This window comes from Eschrichtius robustus, chromosome 2 (assembly GCF_028021215.1).
Source record: "Eschrichtius robustus isolate mEscRob2 chromosome 2, mEscRob2.pri, whole genome shotgun sequence".
Taxonomy (NCBI): domain Eukaryota; kingdom Metazoa; phylum Chordata; class Mammalia; order Artiodactyla; family Eschrichtiidae; genus Eschrichtius; species Eschrichtius robustus.
Window position 1 is genome coordinate 53,226,623 of NC_090825.1, and position 20,540 is coordinate 53,247,162.

General features: G+C 40.2%; 1 protein-coding gene across 5 annotated transcripts in view; it reads left to right on the plus strand.

The window, feature by feature from the left end:
- The window catches only part of LOC137759326 (microtubule-associated serine/threonine-protein kinase 4-like), a 206,665-nt gene that overhangs the window by 163,703 nt on the left and 22,422 nt on the right, over positions 1-20,540 (plus strand). For all 5 annotated transcript variants that reach the window (XM_068535437.1, XM_068535441.1, XM_068535440.1 and 2 more), the window contains 9 exons: positions 3,599-3,807; positions 5,588-5,726; positions 7,081-7,213; positions 8,078-8,243; positions 10,110-10,211; positions 16,292-16,414; positions 16,617-16,729; positions 18,530-18,657; positions 18,993-19,228. In XM_068535437.1, coding sequence (XP_068391538.1) covers positions 3,599-3,807; positions 5,588-5,726; positions 7,081-7,213; positions 8,078-8,243; positions 10,110-10,211; positions 16,292-16,414; positions 16,617-16,729; positions 18,530-18,657; positions 18,993-19,228 — 1,349 coding nt within the window. The remainder of the gene's footprint in view (positions 1-3,598; positions 3,808-5,587; positions 5,727-7,080; positions 7,214-8,077; positions 8,244-10,109; positions 10,212-16,291; positions 16,415-16,616; positions 16,730-18,529; positions 18,658-18,992; positions 19,229-20,540) is intronic.

The following is a 20,540-nucleotide window of genomic DNA, read 5'->3' on the forward strand; positions in this document are numbered from 1 at the left end:
CAGTTTGCAGCTCTGCTTAGCAGTATTAGATGTCTGTCTGTCCCGCTCTGTTTGTCTCTCTCTCTCTTTTTCAGCCTCTCCCTCCCCCTCTCTCTCTCCCTCTGCCTCACTCTCTGCTGACTTGAGTAGATTTAGAACAGCAATTTATAAGAAGGGAGGACAGGAGTATGTGAGAGACAACACGTATTACTAAATAAACACATCTCAGCATTAGAAATAATATTTCCAAAGCAGTACAGAAATGTAAAAACATAACATAAACGAAACAAACAAAAATGCAGCTACAGGGAATTCTAATTAAGTCTAGTTGACTTTTGCAACTTGTTCGAGATATGTTTCTCCTGAGGAAATGGTATCCCAAGCTACCTATAGGATTAATTTCAACTGGTTTAGGTAAATTTCCCTAAGGATTACCTGATTATTTTAAGTACAATAGCAAGGGAAAACAAAGTCAAATCAAATTTTATGAGTTGAAAATCTAAGAATAAAGATTGAAGGCCTTTTTTACACAGTACCTAGTGTAGGTACTGGTCAAATTGGGTCTGAGGTAGCTTTCTCTTTTGTTCTTTCATAAAATCATGTACAACCCTATTCTTTTTCCTTCACTTCCTGTTGTTCTCAAACATATTGAGGAGCAGTTATTTATGTAAGAAATGGTGCAGCTTGGTTGAAAATCAAAATGGCAGCCTACTGATAGTCTAAGAGTGAAGTTCACAATATCATATGTCTGGAGGTCCTCAGCCCTAAACTTACTCAATATTAAATATTGAAAGAAGTGATAGAAAGTGAGCTGTATTCCAGTTGACTCTCAAGAATAGGCAAGTGCTTATATAAAGATTCTGGCTTTTTCCTTTTAACATTTTCGATTCTAAAGTTCATTTTAAAAAACAGATTCTGTATCTCAAGAATCCCTCTTCATGACAATATCTGCCAATGCTTGCCTCATATATGTAAGGGGAGGCCAAGTTCTTTTCTGTGCTCCCTTTGAATCTCTCTGTCCTGCTATCAGCTTCTGATTAGGAGAAGCTCAAGTGTCTTTGGATCTTGATTTTATCCAATCAGTAATTGGAAAAAGAAAAAAATTGTTGTAGCCTTTAATCTGATTCAGAAAGAATGAGTAGTTGGTAAATGAAAAAGTTGAAGTAGGAAATCACCAAAAAATGATATGTACTTTAAACATTTTAATTTAACTTAAATGTATGTAAATTGACTAGCCTTTCGATGTAAGCCCTTTATAAGACAGCCAGTATAAACAATACTTATACAGTCATTCCTTGGTATCCGAGGGGTATTGGTTCCAGGACCCCCCTCAGATACCGAAATCCACAGATACTCATGTCCCTTATATAAAATGGCATCCTCTCATATATTTTAAATCATCTCTAGATTACTTATAATATCTAATACAATGTAAATGCTGTGTAAATATCAGTAGTTGCCAGTGTGGCAAATTCAAGTTTAGCTTCATGCAGTTTTCTGGATTTTTTTTTTTTTTTTTTTTTAATATTTTTCAATCCTCATTTGATTGAATCTGAGGGTGCAGAAGCCGTGGCTATGTAGGGCTGACTGTACTATGTTGTTTGTTTCCCACTTTTAGCTTTTTTACAGGTGAAGCAAGAACTGGAAGCAGTCTGCCTAGATTTTTATTATTTTCTCAACGTTTGGAATCTTCTCACTCATACTAAATCAATAGGAATTTTATTTAGTAACTCACATTTATCAGTGCTTTCCCAAGCATTCCACTCAGTTTTCTTATAAACAACAGTGCTTTCTCTTTTCACACTCGTGTTTCATCAGTTTAAATATTTGTTTAAATTAGTCAGTCATGATATCAAGCCTAGCCAGAAGAACAGGTGTAGAAATTAACCCAGCTGGTGGGAGCCCAAGTGTCTGGGAATCCTGAAGAGGATGCCCAGCCTCTGCGGAAAGCAGTAGGCATCCAGCCAGCCAGCTCCCTTGTCAGTTTGTTGTACAGTGGGAATAAGAGTACCAGGTTATTCCTCGAGTTGGTTATGTGGAGTGTGGCTAAGACAGCTTTTTACTATACAGGGAAGGAAGAACTAGAAGGCCAGAGAAAAGAGGAGAGAGAAAAAGGAGTAAGGATTAAAAAAAAAAAGAATGTTTAACCAGAGACCCCACAAATGTGTGATTTTGTGAGTGAAGGGAAAAGATGGATACAATGAGAAGACAAAGACGTACACACTTCAAAGAAAGATGAATTCCTAGTTGAACGCTTAAGAGGAAAATGTGAATATTGGTTAAACTGAGATTGAATATACTTAAGATTTATGTAAGTGGATCACTCTGACATATTGGTCCAGCAGGAATATAGGGTGTCCTAGTCCCCTTCGAGTTCATTTTTGGGAGACAATGAAAATCACTAGTGAAAAATGCATCTCAGATAACCCCTTGTTTAGGAAACAGACTACTGGATGTACTTTACTATGACTGATAGCTTTTCAGGTAAATTATTACTTAGTTGATCATTGCGTTTGTTTCAGGACAGCCTCGTATAACCTATTACACACTTCTAATGATGATGGCTCTTTAGGTAAATTATTAATTATTTGAGAATTGTCTACCCTGAGAGTTCAAACCTGTTGTCCCTTAATAATGAGATAAGTGAGGAGTAACTTATGAGAAAAGGAGCCCGTCCAAGACATTTTCCTTCTTGCTCATCATTTCCAGGTGGGGTTTGAAGGATCCTCCTCCGAATTACTTCTTTTTTCTACATCATTTGAAGCTTCAGGGAGTCCATTGTCTTTACCCAGACAGAATTGGTTCTGTAGAGTATTTGGGTGAGGCTTTTGGCAGAAATTCCATGCGGCCTGCTCATTTTACAGTACAGTTGCCAGACACCTCAGCTGTGGGTCACATGGACCAGAAATGCAGTGTACTCTGGACCCCCTTTTAGGTTGGGAAATGCATTTCCTGTTGAAACAGGCATAGGTGTAACTCATGCCGAGGTCTGTAGTGAAGAAATATGCTACTCTTTGTAGCAGGGATGGCAGCCTCATATGACCTATTACGTACTTCTTATTTATCTAGAAAGTTCATGGGGAGTAAATTACTCTCAAGTTGGAAGCCAGCTACTTTAAGAAGCTATAGTCTATGGTCCCTTTTTGTAGATCCCATGAGTATCATATAGAAAATTATTGCTTTAGTCAGTTGGGAAAAAATGCCTAATAGATATCTAATGCTAGAAAGAATCTAGCTCAGAATATGTTATGTACTTTTGTTCATTGTTTTCCTGTTTTAACTTATATATCAGATTTTGTTCTGTTATAGAAAAACTGAAAACAACAGCTAGCTACTGGAAAGTAGCTCACTCTGGAGACTGTCCATTTTCTTCCGTGAAATGAAGCAATGAAATGAATTTGCCTTATGTGTGACCTGTAACTTTTATTGAAAGAATTTTTTAAAAAAATCAATTAGCCAAAGGACTTTGGCCTGGAATGGAATGTTTGTAGTTGCCAGCATAGCTTATGTGGGCTGAATCCCGGCTATCACGTGAACATAAAAAAAAAAAAAAAGTGGTGTACTGTACCCAGAAACATCCCCTCTTCCTTTGAACCCCAACTCTTGTGCTCCTTTTCAGGGCAGTCTATTTTGTTCGGCATAAGGAGTCGCGGCAGAGGTTTGCCATGAAGAAGATTAATAAACAGAACCTCATCCTCCGAAACCAGATCCAGCAGGCCTTTGTGGAACGGGATATCCTGACTTTTGCAGAAAACCCTTTTGTTGTCAGCATGTATTGCTCCTTTGAGACCAGGCGCCACTTGTGCATGGTCATGGAATATGTCGAAGGTGAGTCACTCTGACACAGAGAACATGACACCTGTACCCAGAAACCACTGGCTCATTTGTGCAGCTGACGCTTTCTGTACTTGTGCCATACGATGGTTGTATCCACGTAGGAACCAAGGCCAGGCAATTAGATGGCTGTATTCCCAGTCATTATCTTCTCATAATTGCTTGCAAAGTGCCAGCTCTACTATAACAAAGGGAAAATTAGTGCTATTTGGAAAAAGGTTGTTTTCCCTTTTTAATAGCTTTTCATCCTAAGTACCTCCTCTCAATTGGTCATTAAAGTTAGAATATAGGTGATGGGCTTTTTCCTACTTATTTTTATCACATATCATGAAAACATTCATTACAATGGATCTTCTTAAGGAAAGTATGAAAAATATATCCTTTTTGGTGTATGGTATGAAATTAAAGGTGAGTTAGGAGAAAGATACATTCAAGAAAATCTAACTTCTAATCTAAAAAAATAATATAAATCAACTTATTTACAAAAGAGAAATAGATTCACAGACATAGAAACCAAACTTATGGTTATCAAAGGGGAAAGGGGGGAGGATACATTAGGACTATGGGATTAACAGATAGACACCACTATGTATAAAATAGATGAACAACAGGGATTTAGTGTACAGCACATGGAACTCTATTCAGTATCTTGTAATAACCTATAATGGGAAAGAGTCTGAAACTGTACACCTGAAACTAACACAATATTATAAATCAACTATAGTTTAATTTTAAAAAACTAACTTTTTTTTCTTTTGGAAGTTTGTGGTCTACCTTTTAAATGCTCCAGGTAATCTTATTTCCATCAATTTTACATGAAATTTTTGAGTGTTTCCATAGCCATGACTTATTGACATAAATAAAGCTAATAAAATGAATAGATAAGCAAGGGCCAAAACAATTTTCTTTTTTTAAAAAATTTTATTTTATTTATTTATTTTTTTATACAGCAGGTTCTTATTAGTTATCTCTTTTACACATATTAGTGTATATATGTCAATCCCAGTCTCCAAAACAATTTTCAAAGCATCGAATTTAAGCCCTTGTGATTGTTTGAACAGAATCCCAAAACTTATAACTTGAAGAACCGTTAAATATCGTTTTCATTTTGCAGATGAATGAACTGAAACCCAAGAAGGGGTTTCACTAGGTATTTAGTGGTAGATACAAGACAAAAACATAACTTGCCTGATTTCCACCCATTGTTCTTTTCACCACACCAGTACTTTGCTTTATTAACTTTTGTTATGGTTATTTTAACAACAATAACTAACGTTTATCACATGTTTAATATGTGTTGACAGCATCCTGAATTCTTTACACAGATTACCTCATTTAATCCTCACAATAAAAGGGATGACACTATTCATATCCTGAAAGAACCAAGACCAGCTTGCCTAAGATGTCCCCACCTGTAAGAGTCAGAGCCGAAATTTGAACTCAGGCAGCCTGATTCCAGAATCCATGTTTTAAAATGGTTTATTTTAAATCGTCACACTGTTCCTAAAACACATCATCAGTTCTTCAACATTTAGTTTCACTTCAGGCCACATCTGCTCTCTCATGAGCAGCGCTTCTTAAATAAAAGTCTGTATTTTCTCCACACCACATCATAAGTAGAAACATGATTACCTAACACAGTCTCCACTTATGAACACGATCGACTATGTCTATGGATAGATACCACTCTACTTTGAAATTCTGCAATCTAAACTGGCGGTCTTTAATCCTAGCTGATACTATACCTGCTAAGTCTTTTTCTTGTGTTTTATAGGAGGTGACTGTGCTACCTTAATGAAGAACATGGGTCCTCTCCCTGTTGATATGGCCAGGATGTACTTTGCTGAGACAGTCCTGGCCTTGGAATATCTACATAATTATGGAATTGTACATAGGGATTTGAAACCAGACAAGTATGTACACTGATGAAATACATCTTTTTATCACACAATACAAAAATTTTTATGTCTATAAAAATGTTTTCTTTTAATGCTGCTTTGTACATTTTTAAATTCTCCCATAATGTTCCCAAATGAGTTATTTTTAGCAGTATACATGATGATTTTTGTATAATCTTTTTAAAGGCTATGGTGTTTACAATAGCAGCTTATAAGAAACAAACAAACAAACAAAGAGTATTAAGCCAGGGTTAGTTAATTTTTTTTTAGTTTTTTTTATTATGTAAATAATAGGTACATAGAATGCTATGAGTTGTTTTCTGGATAGTTTCTGCATTTAGAATCATACTTAGATAATTTTTTCTCCCCCAAGATGATATCCTTTATATTCTATTCTATTTTATTCACAATTCAATTTTTTATTTAATTTTTAGTCTATGTGGAGTTCATTTTGGTGTCTGATTTGAGATACGGATAGACTATTTCTCCCCAAATGACTAAATATTCATCTTGACAGCATTTATTAAATGTTCCATGCTTTCTCCACTAATCTGAGACACCTCTAGAAGTATTTCTTATTAATATGTAAAGATTTTAAGTGTGCCGAAATTTTATAAAATTAACTTATGCTCATTACAGAAAATTTGGGAAGTACAAAAAGAAAAAACTTCATTCACAACATTCCCAAACGAAGACAACTATTAGAATTTTGGCATGTATCCTTCCAATAGCTTTATTTTTTTTAACTCCTCCACTCCTTTAATTTTTAAAATAATTAAAATTTTCTTTGCCACTTAAAATGAAAAAAATGTAACTGTAAATTCATAAAGCTTTCAAATGTGAATTCTTTGCATGTATAAGACATGTAGGTCTTGTGCTTAGTGAGTAGACACTTAAGTTCGAGCCAGAAGTTGAAATCTGGAACAATGCTACATTTTTCTTCCAAGTTCTTTATCTTTTGTCTCATTTGAATCACAGATTGGTTGCTTATGTTAGTTGCTGATGTGTGACGTGGGATTATCAGTAGCCCTTTCTCAGCTCTTTTCTTATTCTGGAAATGGAAAGGTGTCAGAGTCCCATACTTGAATTTTTCTGGGAGCTTCAAGTTGTAAATGATGTTGTATGTGACTGCTCCAAGGAAGATGGGCTGAGCCCGGTCTCTGGCCCTCCCTTGTGGATTACTCTCGGCCGCCAGATACACATATTTAACACCTTTGTGTGACTTCACCTCTTTGCAGGCTGGGTTTTGTGATAAGATTGATACCTATATATTCCATAGTCTTATCAATTCACAGTGGGAGGGAGAAAAGTAAAAACAAGAAATGAGCTTCAAAGTGAGTGTTGTAATATATGTCCTTCTGCTTCACAGTTTGTTGGTCACCTCCATGGGGCACATAAAGCTGACAGATTTTGGATTATCCAAGGTGGGACTAATGAGCATGACTACCAATCTTTATGAGGGTCATATTGAGAAGGATGCTCGAGAGTTCCTGGACAAACAGGTAAGCTTGCGTGCTGTTTGGTTCCAGAGAGAAATACAAAGTGCAAGGTTGACAGTGGAATTCAGAATCAGCTCGCCTAGGCCATCTTGACATTAGTGCTGGGGCTTTAGATGTCTGTATAAGCCTTAACGTTTAATAAAGGGCAAATTGCTTCCATTTTTCTCTCTGGGCCTCTTTGAAATGTCGGTCCCTCCACATTCCTCCCTCGACATTATGGTCTATTAGTAAGATGAACGATCTAATTGCACACAAGTGAGAGTGTGAGAGAGACAAATGGAAAAACTGGTTTTGTAAGGAATTTGGGAGTCTCAGTAGAGCCTTCATGAAACTCATGATGCGTTGTACAATCACAGGTGCCAAACTCCGAGCCATGGCCCATTTCCCTTTAAGCATGCCTCATTACCATGTGCCCACAATCTGTTCATTGTACAGTTACTTAAGGTGAACACATCTCAACTGTCAGGCTTTTATGAAGTAACCAGGATGTGAATATATTTCAGTCATATAAATACTAAAACTCTCTCTGATAGTGACAGACGAAAAAATGCAGTATTATTTTAAATCCAAGGATTACAAATGTTTTTGTAAAGTAAGTAAAACTACTCAAATTTGAAATTAGACATTACACACAGTTTCACATTAGAGCAGCATTTTAAACTTTGCTTTTTTTGGTATTTTAAGTAATTCATTGCTTTTGGTACGATAGATACCAACTTAGAATCACTGTTCTTAAGTTCTTTGTCCATGTGGTTCCATGTGGTTCAGCAGGTGCACTCTAGGCAAAATAATTGATATTTAGCCATCTTGCTCATTTTAATTCATGTCTACTATTCTAATTATTCTAATATTGCAATCATCTTTTAGGTCTGTGGCACACCTGAATACATTGCACCGGAAGTGATTCTGAGGCAGGGCTATGGGAAGCCGGTAGACTGGTGGGCCATGGGGATTATCCTCTATGAATTTCTGGTTGGATGCGTGCCATTCTTTGGGGACACTCCAGAAGAGCTATTTGGACAAGTCATCAGTGGTAAATATTGTCAGCAGTTACCTCTAAGCCACTGTTGGGAAGCAGCTATTTAATGTAATTCTGGGGAGTATCAATGTTTTTACTAAAATGTTAACCTTTATCAGAGGGTTTAGCCAACAAATTAAAAGAACTCACTCATCATAGCACATAACTGACTTTCACAATCTCAAGAGAGCAATTTGTGTTGGGAATTGATCTGAGGAAGTTTTGTTAACACGGAATTTGGAAATGTACTAGCAATGTGACCAATTTTTATGGTGTACTTTTTCTGCAGAAGAAATTGGTGTGGGATTTGCAAATGATTTCACTGCTGTCCAGTCTTCCTTTCCACAGTAGGAAAGTTGCACCAGGGAAGAAAAGGTTAACGTGGGTAACATTTACACAAATGGGAAAAATGGCTATTGGCACGGTGAAGAAATTAACACAAATGTAATAAACCCTAAAACAAATGTCTACCAAATAATAAATAATGAGAATGGGGAGGAAGCAAATTTAATCCACAGATTGTTAATGATTTCATTGGTAGTTGTTAACGGTGTAATGTTATTTCTTAACGGCTGTTCATCTTTCATTTAAATTCAATAACCTTTAGATCTTAACCTGCAAGCTGACCCTAACTATTGTTATGTGGCTTGTGGCAAAACTAAATGATAATTAAATAGGCATTATTACTACCCTACCTGCTGTTTTTATAAATTTCCCTGGAGCAGAGATCAAAAAGGCCTCTCTTCCTCAAAGTTTGTCAGTCATCACTCACATCTTCATCACCTACCTCTGGTCCATTCTGGACTGTGCTTAGAGTGTCCAACAGTGGAAATAGGCGGACAATTCCTTTTGGTATGAGGAGCCTCTTAATCACAGCATTATTTTCCATCATTGACTTTGCAAGCCAAGCATATTTGTAAACTTTAACAAAGTAGATTTGTGAGTTGCCTGCAGTGTATAACCCTTTTATACAATATCTGAGCTCTTTATGGATTTATAACTAGGCTGTTTTCTGATATACCAAGGATGAATGGCAAAAGGAATCAACTGTTTAATTAACACAAGCAGCAAATGCTGGCTTTGTTCTGTCGATGCCTTATGGCTCAGATGCATATTCATGTTTTATTTTCCAAATCAGATTTAAACTGCAGCAGAGGAAGCTAGAGGCGGGCACATGCAGAAATAACTCATGTTTTTATTGCATTCCCATGCACACAAGCATGCACACCTATCTTCAGGCAAACTCCTTTAGAATGTAGAACATATTCTAATATTTATGACAGATTTTAAGTACTTCCATTACTACAATTCCTTGGGGTTTTTTTTTTTTTCTTCTTCTTCAGTCTTAGCATTTTGACCTTTCCTTTGTCTCTGGAAATGGTTATTTTTACAAAATTATTTTTTGCTTCTTGGAGCTGAAGAACTCTGGGGCTGTAGCCAGATTCTCAGTTGAGGATGATGGTAGAAGAGAAACCCTGACTCCCCACGATCCCTGGATGGGCGATCGCCTAAAACACAGAAGTTTAGAGCTTCCGCTGTATTGAGCCCTCTTAATAACTAGAGGACCAATTAGTAGTGACCCAGTTCTACCAAAGAAAAGTGAATCAAAAAGGCAGATGAGAGGTATTGCTCGTTGAAGTGTTCTCTCCCTGCCTTGTTGACAGCTGTGCTATTCATATCTTGTGCAACAGTGCTTCTCAGACTTGACTGGGCCTAGGAATCAACTGAAGGTCTTGTTAAAAATGCAGATTCTGAGTCAGCAGGTCTGGGGTGGGGCCTGAAATTCTGCATTTCTAACAAACTCCCGGGTGATGTCCATGCTGTTGGGATGTGGACCAGCCTTTCAGCAGTGAAGTCGTAAACTACTTCTCTTCCTTTTAGATGAGATCAACTGGCCTGAAAAGGATGAGGCGCCACCACCTGATGCCCAGGATCTGATTACCTTGCTTCTCAGGCAGAATCCCCTGGAGAGACTGGGAACAGGTTAGAGCACATACGTTTTAATTTTGCTAATATGCAGGAAATAATGTCAATGTGGAGCACTCAGAGGTTTGTGTTTTTGTTTTGTTTTTTTCTTCATAGGAAACATCTGTTGGTTGATGTAGAATATGACTACAGTATGTTATAACAATAATATTTTGGATTTTTTTTTCCTGATTCAGAGTAGTATGTATGCTAGGAGGGTTGGTGGCTATTGTTTGTCTTTTTTGGTTATTGTTTTTCTTCTGTTTTGCAAAGCAGAAATTATTCTTAATTTGTTTCAGTAAATAAAATTTCTCTGGAAGAAAACCTCAAGGGCACATGTAACTCTTCTGTCCTGAAAAGCATGAATCTTAACAATTTGAAACAGAGGATTAGGGATGTGGAGGTTTTTTTGTTTGTTTGTTTGGGGTTGTAAAATATATATATATATTCCTAGAAGGATCTGACCCAGCAGTTACTATCTGCAGGCTTTGAAACAGGTTATCAGTACTTGAACTAATTATTGGAAATGAGTGCCTGGGGTTGATCAGCACCATGGCCCAAGAAAGAGGATTAAAAAACACTGACTTTCAAGATTAAGGAGATAGTAGATTTATTTCCTGCTGATTATTTTTCCTGACTGTTCTGCTACCAGTTTTTTGTTTTTGCCAGCTCTTTTTCCTTTTCTTCCTTATATTTTGAGTAGACAGACTTAGAGATCCCAATACAGAGTCCTAGCCAACCCCAGTATGTGAATTTATCTAGATGAGACTAAATAATAAACACATATAACATACACTCATGCACACACACATACAGCACACACCACACACGCACACCGTGTCGATACAAATTTTCATCCTTGAAAATTGTTGACTTGATGGGTTGTTTACTCTGAGCTGTTTCGTTCCACCTCATTTTGCTAGAAAGATCAGAAAATACTGACGAGATCATTCTCTCACCCAGTTTTTCCAAGGCCAAAATCATTTGCAACAGCTCCAAATATATATCTTATATTGTTCTCCACTTTTGCTCACAGCTTCCCCAGTTGGAGAGCCCAGTTCTTGCTTAAGTATGGAATGCTGTGCTACCTAGAGGTTATGATGATGCATTAAAACCCCTGGGCCCAACCTTTATTTTGTAAATAAAGTTTTATTGAAACACAGCGATGCTGTTCAGTCACATATTGTCTATGGCTGCCTTCGTGCTACTCTGGCAGAGTCGAATAGTCATGAACAACTGCATGGCCCACAAGGCCTAAAACATTTACTTTGTGGCTCTTGACAGAACACTCTTGAAGACCCTGCATTAGAGAATCCAAGAAGTTTTGGGGTTTTTTTTTTTTTTGGCCGTGCTGTGCAGCTTGTGGTCTCTTTAGTTCCCCAATGAGGGATTGGACCCGGGTCCACAACAGTGAAAGCTCATATCCTAACCACTGGACCGCTAGGGAATTCCCAAGAAGTTTTAAAATCAGGACTCAGTTGGCAAAACTGCTTTGAGTTTCATACTGGAATACCATGTGTTTTTTGCCTTTTTCAGTGGATGAGTGGGCCTTTAACTAGGAAAGGCAATATAATGGGACTTAAAGGGATAAACTCCGGAGTCAGATTGCCTGAGTTTAAATCTCAGCTGTGTGACCATGAGCAGGTTGTTTTCCCTTGTGTGCCTCACTTCCTCATCTATAAAATGGAGCTGACAGTAGCACTATATCCCAGGACTTTTGTGAGGATAAAAGATCATCGACTCTGGCTCTTAGGACCAGATGTGACACTGCTGCGGTATTATCATTTTTATTTTTCTGCGTATATAATCTCTTGCTTTCCCCTTTGGACATGTGAGATTTAGAAATTGTGGTGGTGCCCCTACTTTTGGGCTGACTGAACTCTTTGAACAGAATCCTTTATATTTCTTGTCGCCCTATTTGGTTTTCCTTTTGTCTGAAGTGACTAGCAAACTGGTTATTTCCCACCATCTGTGACCTGCAGTTAGATTTGCTTTATAGTTCAAGCGATAAGAGTAGCTGTCCCAGAATGGGTGTCAAGGCTCTGTGTGGGGCAGAGTTTTGAGGGGTGATTTTACTCACTTGAGCCAAATATGAGAAACAGTGGCATTTTAAGATTGTCCTACAACAATACAAGTATCTATTTGTATATCCTAATCAGCTGTCCCAGGGGAGTGTTGTCCTAAGGTAGGGCTAAAAATATCTTGGAATCAGCACACCCCCTAAAGAGTTCCCTTCAGTGTTTGTGTGTCACTTTGGAGCGTTTTCCTCCTCAGTATTCTGCCCATTTCTGTCCTCTTTAAGAATATGTGGACACTTGATTCGGCTTTACTTAACAAGACAGGACTATGATGGTGGTCAGTACATCCATGTTTATATATCATACGCTGCAAGTTATCTCTGCACATTTTCTCCTTGACCGCTGCTTTTGGTCTTTTCAGGGTTTGACAGATTGAGAAACAAATCTTCTAGCAGAAGCTCAAAAGAGACATTTAAAAGACCCTGCCCAAGCTCTTAGCATTGTCAAGGAGAGCTTGTCAAACAGGCAGGTCCAACGTGACAGGTCCCAGTAGGGCCCGGAGAATGAGGCTGAGAATCTCGCAGGCTTGCCATGCTGCTTCCAGTGACAGCATTTTGGATTTAATGCATATTTAGCGGGCAAAATAATGCACCGTGAAAATGTGCAAGTGCGCATTTGCCCGAGAGACTAGAGAGACTGAGAAAAAGGAGTGTGAAGAACATAATGGATGTTTAAGAAGCTTCTATGAAGGGAGAGGAAAGCTCAAAGGAGAACATTAGTGCCAAAGCATAACTTGCAGTTTGGGACCTTGTCGTACTTGAACTCGACTGTTGAACTTGCAGAGTATTGAGTGGCAGCCAGGCTCACTGGACTTGAGAGCTGCTCAGATGTGACTGACTCCCACCCATGAGCCAGCTGGGAGGTCGTGAGTCATTTCTTCATTTCCCGGAGTCTCAGTTTCCTAATCTATGGAAATGGGCATGTTACACACCTCGAGGGATTATTGTGAGGATTGAGTGCAGGCATGTTTATGAAGGTATCTGGTACATTAACCTAGTGCATAATAGGAGCTCAAGAAATAGTCACTTTCCCTTCCCTTCCTGGTGAATTCTTACAGTGAGAGCTGACATTTGCATGAGTTCCTGTGTCTGATGATTTGTATTTGGCTCGTAAAGCCATCATCTATATTATACCAACGGTTTAGCCCAGAGTTAATTTTTCACCAATGTGTCCATTTGATTCTTTTGTTCCCCATCTCTCCAAAAGTGCATGAGAAACATGACCCAGTGAGAAGCAACTGCTTCTCAGTGGGGCACAAAGGCCAAAGGGTGAGAACTGTGCACTGGGTCGGCAGTGGGCTGGGGCTCCTTGGGTAGAACCCATTTGGCACTCGTTACAGAGAGGAAGCGAACGCTCTCACCGACGTGGGTGGGTCCCAAAGGTTAGCAGGTCGGGGAGCTAAAACTCCGGATATTGTCTGGAAGTGTCTTTCGAGCCTTTGAGTCTAGAGAACTATGCTTTTCTGGGTAAAGTTGAACGACCTGGGCGTGTCAGAGCTGTCCTTTGCTGTGGCAGCTGAAGTCATAGTCATCGCTGGATAGTGCGTGGTGGGCCACTAAGTAGGGCTTGACTCTTTGGGCCTCAGTGAGGGAGTTGGATAGATAAATACTTAAGCCCTTTTAACTTCTCCAAGAAAAGACCACTGGAAGAAAATGTCCCTGGCAGCTGTGTTTGAGGATGTTGATTGGGATAGAAGAGAACCAGGATACATGGAGGACTGGGGTTGGACTGGGCAGAGGTGCTGGGAGTTGGCTGTTTGGCTGTGTTCCCCAGGATCGGCAGTCGAGAATCCGTTTGTAAACTGATGCGAGAAAGATGGCAGGGTAGAATCCAAACTGAAACATGCCTCCCCCTTATATGGCCTGTGGCGCTGTGGCACTGAGGATGGGCCTGGGTGTTTTTAGACAGACCTCGGCTCAGCCCCTCTAACCCTTACTCACCTAGTAATCATGGTCCGGTATGCTTTACTGCTTATTTACTTTCCCCATCCACAAATGGGGTTGACAATACCTACTGCGTGGGGTTACTTTCAATGGTTTAATTAAAAGAAGCAACTTCCTCTAGCATCTAGTGTAATACTAGTCAAAGTTGGCCCTCAAATCACAGCTGCTAATGCTTTTGCTGTTGGGATCAACATCAGACTTGAGTATTGTGCTATAAACATGGAAAAAGCCTGGCTGGAATTCTATATGAAGATTCTAATCAAATGCTTTGTAAAGAGCCCATTCTCCCTTTTTGGGGGGTGATTTTTCCACTTTGTTTTTTTCTCTCTGTTCCATTGTCTTCAGAACACTGGTTTCCCCTGGCTGGGTTTAGAGCTCTAGCCAGCCTGCCCCTTGTGCTCAAGGGACCCACTGGGGACAGAGCCACGTCTTTGAAGCTTACAGACAGTTCCCCAGCCCCAAGATCCAAGCCCATTTTTCATTCAGCTTGCATTTCTCATCCTATTCCTTTTGTACCCCATTGAGGACAGGGTGAGAAGCATGAGTGACAACTGTATTAAAGAGGCATTTGCAACACACATCGAGGGGCATCTCCTGGTAGGGAGGCTGATTAGACCCTGGCACTAGTCTTGCGAGAAATCTCTCTTCCTGGAATTGTTTGAAGATTGATTCTTCCTTATCTCCCCCATCAATAGTGTGCATGTTGGTGGCAGGGCGGAGGTCTGATTTTCATGCTGGGATTTAATAAAATGTGTACCTTCTTCTCTTTACATGAGGCATAGTGTAATATTTTGATGGGGCCTGCCCTTCCAAAATCTCTCTTTAAAATCATGAACTGAATTAAAAATATTGTTTCACTGAATTGTGCTGTAATGCTAACTTGGCAAAAAGAAGCCTAAAACTTAGGGATTGTGATTGATGTTCATCACATGCATTATAAATCTATCAAACAGGTTTGCCAGTTTCTTTTTTTTTTCTCCTTTTTAAAATTTATTTTTATTTATTTATTTTTAACATCTTTATTGGAGTATAATTGCTTTACAATGGTATGTTAGTTTCTGCTTTATAACAAAGTGAATCAGCTATACATATACATATACCCCGATATCTCCTCCCTCTTGTGTCTTCCTCCCACCCTCCCTATCCCACCCCTCTACGTGGTCACAAAGCACCAAGCTGATCTCCCTGTGCTATGCGGCTGCTTCCCACTAGCTATCTATTTTACATTTGGTAGTGTATATATGTCCATGCCACTCTCTCACTTCGTCCCAGCTTACCCTTCCCCCTCCCCGTGTCCTCAGGTCCATTCTCTACATCTGTGTCTTTATTCTTGTCCTGCCCCTAGGTTCTTCAGAACCATTTTGTTTTTGTTTTTGTTTTTGTTTTTGATTCCATATATGTGTGTTAGCATACGGTATTTGTTTTTCTCTTTCTGACTTACTTCACTCTGTATGCCAGTCTCTAGGTCCATCCACCTCACTACACATAACTCAATTTCATTTCTTATTATGGCTGAGTAATATTCTTACTTAAGAATCTGTAATCCACAGAATATAATTCCTACCAGTGTTAATGAGCAATCCAATAAAATCAAATGTTAACCATTATATACAATTTAGGGAAAATTCATCTTTATTAAAACCTTACCTCCAGAGGAAATATTGCTGTGAACACATTTTGCACCTTCTTAGGTTTTTGGGGGGTTTGTAACGAGCAAGTCTGCTTTGGGCCAGCGTGTGTCCACATCCCCAGGTTCAGCACAATGGGATTTTCAGTGGCCGCATCATTAACCTTTGAAAAATGGAGGAAGTCATGGAAGAATTAACAAAGAAAAACTGTGCTGTAACAACTGCTGTTAGCAAAATCAGATCTCCTGCTGATAAATTATGGAAGAATTTTTGGAGGTTTTGGTTGTAGAATGAAAAAGATTTCTCTGACTTCTTTAGTTCTCTGTTGATAGAACTTTTTTTTTGTTTTTCTTTGTTTTTGGTTGTTCTTTGAAACTGATTCTTACCTTTGCTGGGAGGATCATTTAACACGTTTCCCTCTGTCCTTCCCCTCCACTCCCTACCCCAAGGTGGTGCGTATGAAGTCAAACAGCATCGATTCTTCCGTTCCTTAGACTGGAACAGTTTGCTGAGACAGAAGGCAGAATTCATTCCCCAACTGGAATCTGAAGATGACACAAGTTATTTTGATAGTACGTGCATTATCTGACATAAAACGTTATTTGGCCTTTACTTTGTAGAAAATCAGCTCTACTTTTGATAGTACCTTCCAGTCTTGAGCGCATGGGTTCTGAAACATAATGCTGCTTTGATATAAAAACTCATAATTAAAATATCTAAATTAAAAGCTGAAATTCTGAATAATTGGAACTGTTTCCAAACATTTCCCTGCAGCGCGGTCAGAGAAGTACCATCATATGGAGACTGAGGAAGAAGATGACACAAATGACGAAGACTTTAATGTGGAAATAAGGCAGTTTTCCTCATGTTCACATAGGTTTTCTAAAGTAAGTAAAATATGGCATAAACATAGAAGGTCTCTGGGAGAATTTCCTACTGGTCAGATAGTTGGTGCCTTAAACAGCTGCACAGAGTTGTAACAACCCCATGCAGTGTTTTGGGGCTTGAGATTTTTTTGGGGGGGTGGGTAATGACCCCACCATCTTGATAATCCAGAGTCCCTACCGCCCTGCAGGGGTATATTTCTCTGTTTCATGATCCAAAGATGAGTATCTTTTTTCTTGGAGGCAGAGACTTGCATTCATAGTCATTATTGGAGTACCTGATACCATTTACATGCTGACCCTGGTCTAGCTCAGTGCTGCCGGGCCCTGGAGGCGTCCTTCCATTTCTTTCATCTTATAGTGAAGGACGTTGAGCTCATTGTGTGCAGAGCCAGCCCTCTTCTAGTATCCCACGGAATACAACACAAAGGAGAAAGCTTGGTCCTTGACATAAGCCCAGACACTTGGGGACAGTTGATTGCGGAATGAGAAAGTCTCTTAACCGATGATAGAAAGTGTAAGTTATTATATTAAAGGGGCAGTAGGAAGCCAAGCTAGAATTTTGGAAACGGTAGAAGATAAAATCGACATTGGAGAAAGATGCTTTTTCACTGGTAGTGGTAAGATTTAAAAGACAAACCAAACAAAGACACACCTGATAGTCCTGAGATGGGGGCAGGGCCCTAGGAAGATAGAAATGAACCTAGAGGGCATCCTGCCTTCCTTTTGCTATTTTCAGTAGCGATGTATTTTCTGTTGCCATGGCATTTTGCATGATTATTGTGTAGCTTTTCTATAGCATTGAGTGATTTTAAAGTGTTCCGTATCTTTTTCTGAGTGACTGCCCAGGGTGCATCTGCAAATTGGCTGGCACTGCCCTCCCCATTTATAGGAAGGACATGGAGAGGTAGGGATTTCCCTGGAGGGGAGGCGCAGGTCTGGCCCAGAGACGGGACAGAAGCTTTGATAACACAGAATGTGGGCTTTCCCAGTACTTGTTCTCTGGCCCATCAAAGCCAGCCCCTAAACTGTTCCCTGCCCACTGTCTCCTGTTCTTTAGCCACCTTCCTCCAAATCCCAGGAGATTATAGGAGGTCTAAGGTCTATTCCCATGAGAGCAGCAAGTGGCTGGGTTGGGCAGTAGTGAGCGCTTCCTGGGCTGGGCTCTCAGCTCCCTATTTTAGCTTCCATCTTCCCTGTGGTACAGCAGAGATCTGAGTTTGCCTAAGCTATGTTCCCCTTCAGTAATCCTGGTACCAACATATGAAACTGCCTGTCTGTATATGAGATTTATAAGCCAAACAAGTACCTCTGACTCCTAACCAAATATGCACTGCATCTCCCCCCAACATGCCTTGAAACAGGTAATTTATTCTTCTCTTCGCCCTCAATTCCAATTCATTTTTCTCCTTCCCGCCCCTGACTGGGGGCCATTAAATCTTTTTCTCTGTGATTTTCTTTTTCTGATTGACTTCATGGTTAAAAAGTAATCTAACATGTGCATCGATCCCAGGCCTAGAAACCGCAATGCATCTATGGATTTTGTTTGCAGATACAAAGTCCATAGTGAGATACGGTGAAAGGGTGATGAATTCATAGCTTCCCACTCCAAAAGGAAAAAATTGTACATTGACCACTCACCTCAGGACTCAAGTAAACAGCATTGGAAAGTACCTTTTGAATACAGTCCCAATTCAAACTTCGGTCATAGTCTCAGGTTGTTCTGCCAGGATTTGTTTGTTTTTTTATGCTGACAATCCCTTTCAAGAAGGTATTAATAAGCACTGACTATTTGCCTTGCAGGTTTTCAGCAGTATAGATCGAGGTACTCAGAATCCAGGAGAAGAGAAGGAAGACCCTGGGGACAAAACCAAAAGCACAACTTTGCCATCCACGGAAACATTAAGCTGGAGTTCAGAGTATTCTGAAATGTATGTGAAATTCTTGTTAACAAATATCATGAAAAGCAGCTACTAGGACAGTGGCTCTTAAACATGAGCGTGCATCCGAATCTTCTGGAGGGCCTGTACAAGCAGATTGCTGACTCAGGAGATCCGGGATAGGGGCTTAGAATGTGCATTTCTAACAAGTTCCCTGGGATGCTGATTCCGTTGGTCTGGGCACCACACTGTAAGAATCACTGCCCTCGACATGTCTTGGTTAGGCTACCTCAGTTCCATTTTTACCTGGTTTCTTCCAAAATTCACCCTGAACACAGTTTCATAGCATGTATAGATGCGTGACTTTGTTTTTGTTTTTAATTAAGGCAACAGTTATCCACATCCAACTCTTCGGATACTGAAAGCAACAGACATAAACTCGGTTCTGGCCTGCTTCCCAAGCTGGCTATTTCGGCAGAGGCAGAACAAGATGAGGCTGCCCCCCACCCCAGAGAGCTGCATGAGGAGCCGGGAAAGGCAGCCCTCCCCGCTGCAGACAGTGCTCAGGAGGAGCCCGAGGTCAGCACTCCGGCCAGCACCATCAGCAGCTCCACCTTGTCAGGTAAGGCCCTGGGCGTGGCCCCTGCCATCCAGGCATCGCCCACCACGTTGAGAAGTGACCGCTGGCGCTCGGAGCCCCAGGCCTGGCCCAGCCAGGCAGCGACGATGGGCATTTTGTGCCACTAGACTCTCTCCACAGCCCCACTCCTTGAGCTTGGGCGACGGGCTCCTCAGAACTGAGATCACATGTCTCAGACCCCTCCTTAGTGCATGGCTGTACGGCAGATCCTTCTTGCTTCACCTGTAGCCTTCACATCCTCTGCTGGGTTTCAGTGGCGTCCTTTGATGGCTGTCAGAACACAGTAAGGGAGCGTGTTCTCTGTTGTGGATACAAAGGCATGCCTCGTGGACTTGCATCTAACTCCAAGTTACTAGTAAGCGACCCTGTTAAATAGTCAAATGGTCAAAATTACCCTCAACAGTGTCCTAAATCACCACCCATAAGGTACCGTGTAAGCCAGTTTTCCTTCTACTGTTGAGACGGGTGGGTGTTTCTTTGGAGGAGTTGGGTTTTGTTATGGGACCACTTATACCCAATAACCAAGCAGTCTGCACGTGAGAGCCTCAGTCAGTGCAGCAAGATGCTTATTCTGTTTGCACAGCTGGCTAGAAACAGAGGCTGTTGAGAATCTCAGGGACACATAAAGAAAGAAGACAAGCAAGAAATTAGGTGGGCAAACATCTTGTTATCTTTGATGGTAAAAAAAAAAATACCTCACACCTCGATCTATACTTTTGAAGTGTTTTACCTCAAAAGTAACTTGGATATAAAGTTTCTTTAAGGGGGGAAAAAAAAAAGATGCTTATTCTTTGAGGTTCACGGATGGAGCGGGCAGAGGGGAGTCAGAAACACCGACACAGTTCAAATCGGTGTCTCGTGCGCCTGTGAAACAACCCCGCTGCACACAAGCTGCCTTCCCAGCCTCTGGATAAGTGACGCAGATAACCCTAAGACATCTTTGGGTGTGTGAGAAACAGCGGGGCTTGGGCCTTCCCTAGGGGGCGCTTTATGGTGTCACTTTTGTGTGAAGTAAACCTTCCTGACACCAGGTGCACTATCTCCACAGGTTTTTAAAATGCTTACTGTATCATGGATACTTGGGGCCTTTAATCACGGAGGTGTCCTCATTAGATGATCAGCCTCGTGCTTCCCTCAGAGCAAGTCCTTGAAGTGCATTTCAAATATTATTCGGTGTATAAAAATTGTATGCACAGCATGTCCTTCTACAGAGCAATGTGTATTTATGCTTTTAAAAAATAAAAACATGGATATGGATTAAGGTTGCTATGATAAATGTTTTCATCAAGCCATA